This window comes from Rutidosis leptorrhynchoides, chromosome 2 (genome assembly GCF_046630445.1).
Source record: "Rutidosis leptorrhynchoides isolate AG116_Rl617_1_P2 chromosome 2, CSIRO_AGI_Rlap_v1, whole genome shotgun sequence".
NCBI classification, from domain to species: Eukaryota; Viridiplantae; Streptophyta; class Magnoliopsida; order Asterales; family Asteraceae; genus Rutidosis; species Rutidosis leptorrhynchoides.
In genome coordinates, this window is record NC_092334.1 from 446,526,395 (window position 1) to 446,531,363 (window position 4,969).

Here is a 4,969-nt window from a genome sequence, read left to right on the forward strand (position 1 = left end):
TTTCACTCACTAAGCGTTAGCTTACCCTCTCGTTGTTTACATTTTTATAGATTTGATTGGAGACGGTGGCTCGGGTAAGCGTGGGGACTAGTGGACTCGCATAGTTGCTTTAGAAGATCTTGCTTTTGGATTGATTAGGATTGGGTAGCGTATCCCCAATCGCCATGCTCGGTCTTTATTTTGTGTTAAAAATCATGTGGTTGAAAACTGGTATTTTGTACGAAAGTAGTAAAACGGCCGATGTGGGTCCGGTCTCGTAAAACTCATTTTATTATTGGAACGTGTTAGTTTTAACTAATATAAAATGTTGTGAAAAGCGTTTGGTCCAAAAGTGTCGGGAAGCAAGAGATCTTTTTACGAAAATTGGAAAAGGTGGACAGCGGGCTGCTAGGCCCTGTGCGCGCCGCGCACAGGTGGGGCTGCGCGCCGCGCACCCCATATGGTCAGCTCTGTTTAATTTTTTTTTTTATGCTACGTTTTTGCTCGGTTAACTGGTTGGGTTGTTACATTTCGGCGCCCGGTTTAGGCACCTTGTTTTGCCCGGTTTTCGGCCCCGTTTTTGGCGCCCGGTTTCGGCGCCCGATTTCAGCGCCCGTTGTTTGCGCCCAGTTTCCGACCCCAGATTTTCGACCCCCGGTTTGGGCAACCGTTTTCAACCCGCTTTTTCGGCGCCCGATTTCGGCGTGCGGTTTCGGCGTCCGGTTACTGGGTTTGACCGCGTTTTGAAGTCCCGTTTTCGACTCGCGTTTTGTACGCCCGTTTTCAACGCGCATTTTTGACGCCCGGTTTCGTGGCGCGTTTTCGGCCCGCGTTTCTCGATGCGTTTTTTGCCCCACGTTTTTTACGCCCGTTTTTACGTGCGTTTTCGACGCGCCTTTTTTCAGGCGCGTTTTTGACGGGTGTTTTCATTGCATGTTTTTTATGCGCGTTTACTACGCGCATTTTCGACGCGCCTTTTTTTGAATCGCGTTTTCTACATGACTTTTTAGGTGCGCGTGTTCGGAAGATATACATCAAAAAATACAATTAAGAACAATTTTACTAGCCCGACCCAACCGACCCGGGTCTTGACCCAACCCGACCCGGGTCTCGACCCAACCCGTTCGACCCATTTTAATTCTGACCCATTTTGACCCATGACCCTTTTCGACCCAAACCCATTTGATCTTTGACCCAACCCGACCCATCTCGACCTGTTTGCCAAGTATAAATATCACCTGATTTTATAAGTGTGTCGATTAGTTCCTAACATGTTTTCTCGCTTTATATGAACATTGACATTAGAATTAGAATAGTAGAATAGGGGATGAAAATTAAACGTTCACATTTTTATTTTAAAATTTAAATTTAATTAATTCACTAAGCTTAATTTGTTTTTTTATTTTGTCAACACAAATTTATACGAAACTAATTACAATATCACTCCTAATTAATTAATATTTTTTTCAATTTGAAATCGAATATAAATTATTTGTTTAAGGTTCTTCGATTAATCAGCTCAACTCAAACAGAATGCGGAAACAGGAAACTCGTAAAAGGAAATCGGCGGAACAAAAAAGCCTAACGTCGCCGGCAAAATCAATTAAACAGAACCCCGTTTTCAATCCCTCTCTCCCCGACCCGTACCCGACCCACATTCGACCCACACCCGAAGAATGCCGTGCCGTTCGAGACGATCTGTTAGCCTTCCACGGTTTCCCCCAACAATTCGCAAAATACCGCCAACAAAGACTAAACCTTCTTCTAAACGACGGCGACTATAAATCGACAACGTCTCCGGCGCCGGAAATTTCTCCGACGGAAACCGTTTTGGATGGGCTAGTCAGCACGATATTGTCACAAAATACAACTGATCCTAACTCTCACAAGGCTTTCAGTGCTCTCAAATCTGCTTTCCCTAATTGGGAGGAAGTTAGTTTTTACAAAACCCTAAATTAATTATAGCAGTTGTTTAACCTAGGGTTTAAAATAGGATAAATAAAATCGATTTTCAGGTAAAGTTAGTACAATTACAAACAGATTAACCTGTACATTGTAAGTGAATTGTTGGTAGAATTTGCATGATCCTTTCGTTATCTCTAAATTCTATATATGATAATTATGTGCAAATGATTTAGGTTTTAGCTGCCGATTCAAAGTGTGTTGAGGATGCTATAAGATGTGGAGGATTAGCACCCAAAAAAACTTCTTGCATAAAGAATATGTTGAGTTGTTTGCTAGAGAAGAGAGGGAAGTTATGCTTAGAGTATCTTCGAGACATGTCGGTTGATGAAATTAAGATGGAGCTTTCTCAGATTAAAGGCATCGGGCCGAAAACGGTACCTTCTGATTGTACTGTTATTGTTTAAAATGATATGTAGATTGTAGTTAAGCCTGGCAAACAAGTCGGTTTGGGTCGAGACCCAAATGGGTTTGGGTCAAAATGGGTCACTGGCCGAACATCTCTCAAAATTTTGTATCATTGTAGTATGCCGTGCCTTAGGACCAGATAACTTCAGAAATTGACAAATTGTATAAAATTTCATCACTTATAAATAGCTAGAGTTTTACTAGAATAAGTATTATGGTTACCAGGTTCACTTTGTTACCACAATGATACAAAATTTTGAACTCACTCATGACTATTAGAACTGCAGTTAAGCTAGTTATATGGTTCATATCTGTATAATTGTTCTAATTAAGTAACTGCTAGAACCACTCGTTGTGGGTGGTTAATGGACTAATGGTCTAGTTGAAGTGTATTATAGATTTTAATATCATGTATCCAAAAGATTTATTATAGCTTCAAATGAATGGCAGGTGGCGTGTGTATTGATGTTTAATCTTCAGCAAGATGATTTCCCTGTAGATACACACGTAAGTTGACTTTGACCTTTTTAAACAAGTGTGGCACTAAGGGTTTTCGTTGACATTGAGACATTTATACAGGTTCTTCAGATTGCGAAGGCAATTGGTTGGGTGCCGATAGAGGCAGATACTAAAAAGACGTATCTTCATCTCAACACGAGAATACCAAATGATCTTAAATTTGATCTGAATTGTCTCTTGTTCACACATGGTAAGGCCTGCCGAAAATGCGTAAGGAAAGAAGATAACAAGCAAAACAAGGAAAGTGACTCTTGTCCTTTACTTAATTTCTTAACAAAGAAATAAATTTCCACCTTTCTGAAAATATTGAATCCAGTTTAATGAATGGTACAGAAGACTGAAACAGAGATTTTTGGATGAGTATGTGATCTCTTTATGAAACTGACCTGTTCATGTGTCTAAATTGTTAATGTAGCTAAATTTCTGACCATTTAATGCAATATGCAGATCATTTTCACACAAATTAAGCATGTTAACATGTGTATGTGTGTGTTGTGGTGTATTTGGTTCTGGCTAATGATGAAATTTTTTTATAAGGCACTACCCCTGGGGCTCATTATAGTATGCAGTACCAAATTTGGGAAATCTTGATCATTGGTGGATAATGGCCAATAATAATCAAGTTGAAAGATTTTTATCATAAAAGTTCTGCTCACTTTTAGCTTTAAGTCTATTATTTCTAGATTTAAGTATTGCCTATTACTTAGTGGCCTATATGGAGGTATCCCTGTATACAAAATTCAAAAAGAACTCTAAGTTGTTTCACAAACATCATCTTCCACTGCTAACTTGGTATATTTGGCAAATATATTGTTCAATTATTATGGCTTATAACTATCAAGTTGAGAGTAACAAGAATAATTAAACATATTAGATTTTTCATGTGACCTCATAGGCAAAATGGGAAATCTTTAGACTCTAATTTGAATTTACTAAATTCCTAGTGCCATCCTGATAGGTGCCAGGCATTTTAACACTTTATTTTTAATCTCTTTGTTGCATTTTGGGTGTCCCAATATCTAGATGCCAATTGGATCTGGATCTTCTTAAAAACTTGACCAAAGTTGGTAACAAAAGTGGAAAAAGTTATGAACTTTATGACATCATAACGTTATAGTAATGCCACTTGTAGGTTTCTATAGTGCTTACTCTTGTCCGTTGCGTATCCTATCCAATAATTAGATTGGGAAACATATGTGCTTGTATAACACTTTCTATAAATAGGTTAATCTGATGCTGTAGGATTTGTACTATATTTCCCATCTCAAATTATGGAAACCGATACCTCTAACTTAGAATCACTTGAAATTGTTAGTAATAGAAAGCTAAAACTTTTCGGTTTTCTGATTGATCCATGTGCAAAAGGTTCCGAAGGTGTTGAATCCAACAAGGATAAAAGGGTTTTTATACCTTCAAACCCCAAGAAATACAAATGTGCGTTTTGTTGTAAGAAGTTTGTGAATTCGCAAGCTTTAGGAGGTCACCAAAATGCCCATAAGGAGAGACTGAAGAAGAAAAGGATAGAGCTTCAAGCTATGAAAACTAAATTCAATCTTTTCGGGTCTCTATTAAATCATACTAGTGATCCGACTTTATCTTTCAGTAGTTTTTCATCATATTTAAGCTTCTATTCCTCAGTTGCCTATCAAAATATGAACTTTAAGAAAACCAATACTGTATATTCGCCTTGCCTTGCTTCTTGCTCAACTTTCAAACAAGATGGATTTACTTTCGGGGTAGGCTGTACTGGCACTTGTTAAGCGTTTAGAAGTATGGTCACTGAAGTCTGTATTGGGCAATGTAAAGAAGACAACAGTTTGTTTTTTTTAATAGTATTTATGGTGGAATATAAAACCTCAAGCTTCTTCGCGACTAGAATTCATATTCTGATTGATATTTGGAGAAATATAGACTGTCTAGGTAATGTAAGGGTTATAATACATTTAGATTATAGTATGTGTGGTGCATAAAAGTCTATCATGAACCAAGTATAAGTAGTTCAAGTTCTGGTTCGTTTAGTTAGCATGATTGCCAGGATTCTGCTCGAGCCTGGACTGGATACGTAGTTTGAGTGGGTTTATATATAGGGTCATAAACAAGA

At 38.2% G+C, this 4,969-nt stretch overlaps 2 protein-coding genes across 3 annotated transcripts; both read left to right on the plus strand.

Moving 5' to 3' along the window:
* Positions 1 to 1,512: 1,512 nt before the first annotated feature.
* Positions 1,513 to 4,707, plus strand: LOC139892462 (putative DNA glycosylase At3g47830). 2 transcript variants are annotated; one of them, XR_011774084.1, is made up of 5 exons: positions 1,513 to 1,911; positions 2,118 to 2,318; positions 2,800 to 2,856; positions 2,929 to 3,228; positions 4,234 to 4,707. XR_011774084.1 is itself a non-coding variant. In XM_071875561.1 (4 exons), exons 1-4 carry the CDS (start codon positions 1,513 to 1,515, stop codon positions 3,151 to 3,153), a joined length of 882 nt encoding a protein of 293 aa, XP_071731662.1. In that variant the 3' UTR covers positions 3,154 to 4,707. The 2 variants fall into 2 exon arrangements, 1 of the variants encoding a protein (XP_071731662.1); XM_071875561.1 differs by having other exon boundaries at positions 2,929 to 4,707.
* LOC139889263 (zinc finger protein 5-like) lies at positions 4,140 to 4,628 on the plus strand. Its single transcript, XM_071872225.1, has one exon. It carries the CDS (start codon positions 4,140 to 4,142, stop codon positions 4,626 to 4,628), a length of 489 nt encoding a protein of 162 aa, XP_071728326.1.
* Positions 4,708 to 4,969: the final 262 nt, after the last annotated feature.

Excerpts from the sequence above, each read along its gene's own strand:
- LOC139889263 (XM_071872225.1), top strand. The coding sequence starts at position 4,140 with ATGGAAACCGATACCTCTAACTTAGAATCACTTGAAATTGTTAGTAAT.
- LOC139892462 (XM_071875561.1), top strand. The coding sequence starts at position 1,513 with ATGCGGAAACAGGAAACTCGTAAAAGGAAATCGGCGGAACAAAAAAGC. Across the intron at positions 1,912-2,117 it reads CTTTCCCTAATTGGGAGGAA|GTTTTAGCTGCCGATTCAAA; the intron begins GTTAGTTTTTAC and ends CAAATGATTTAG. Across the intron at positions 2,319-2,799 it reads AAGGCATCGGGCCGAAAACG|GTGGCGTGTGTATTGATGTT; the intron begins GTACCTTCTGAT and ends AATGAATGGCAG.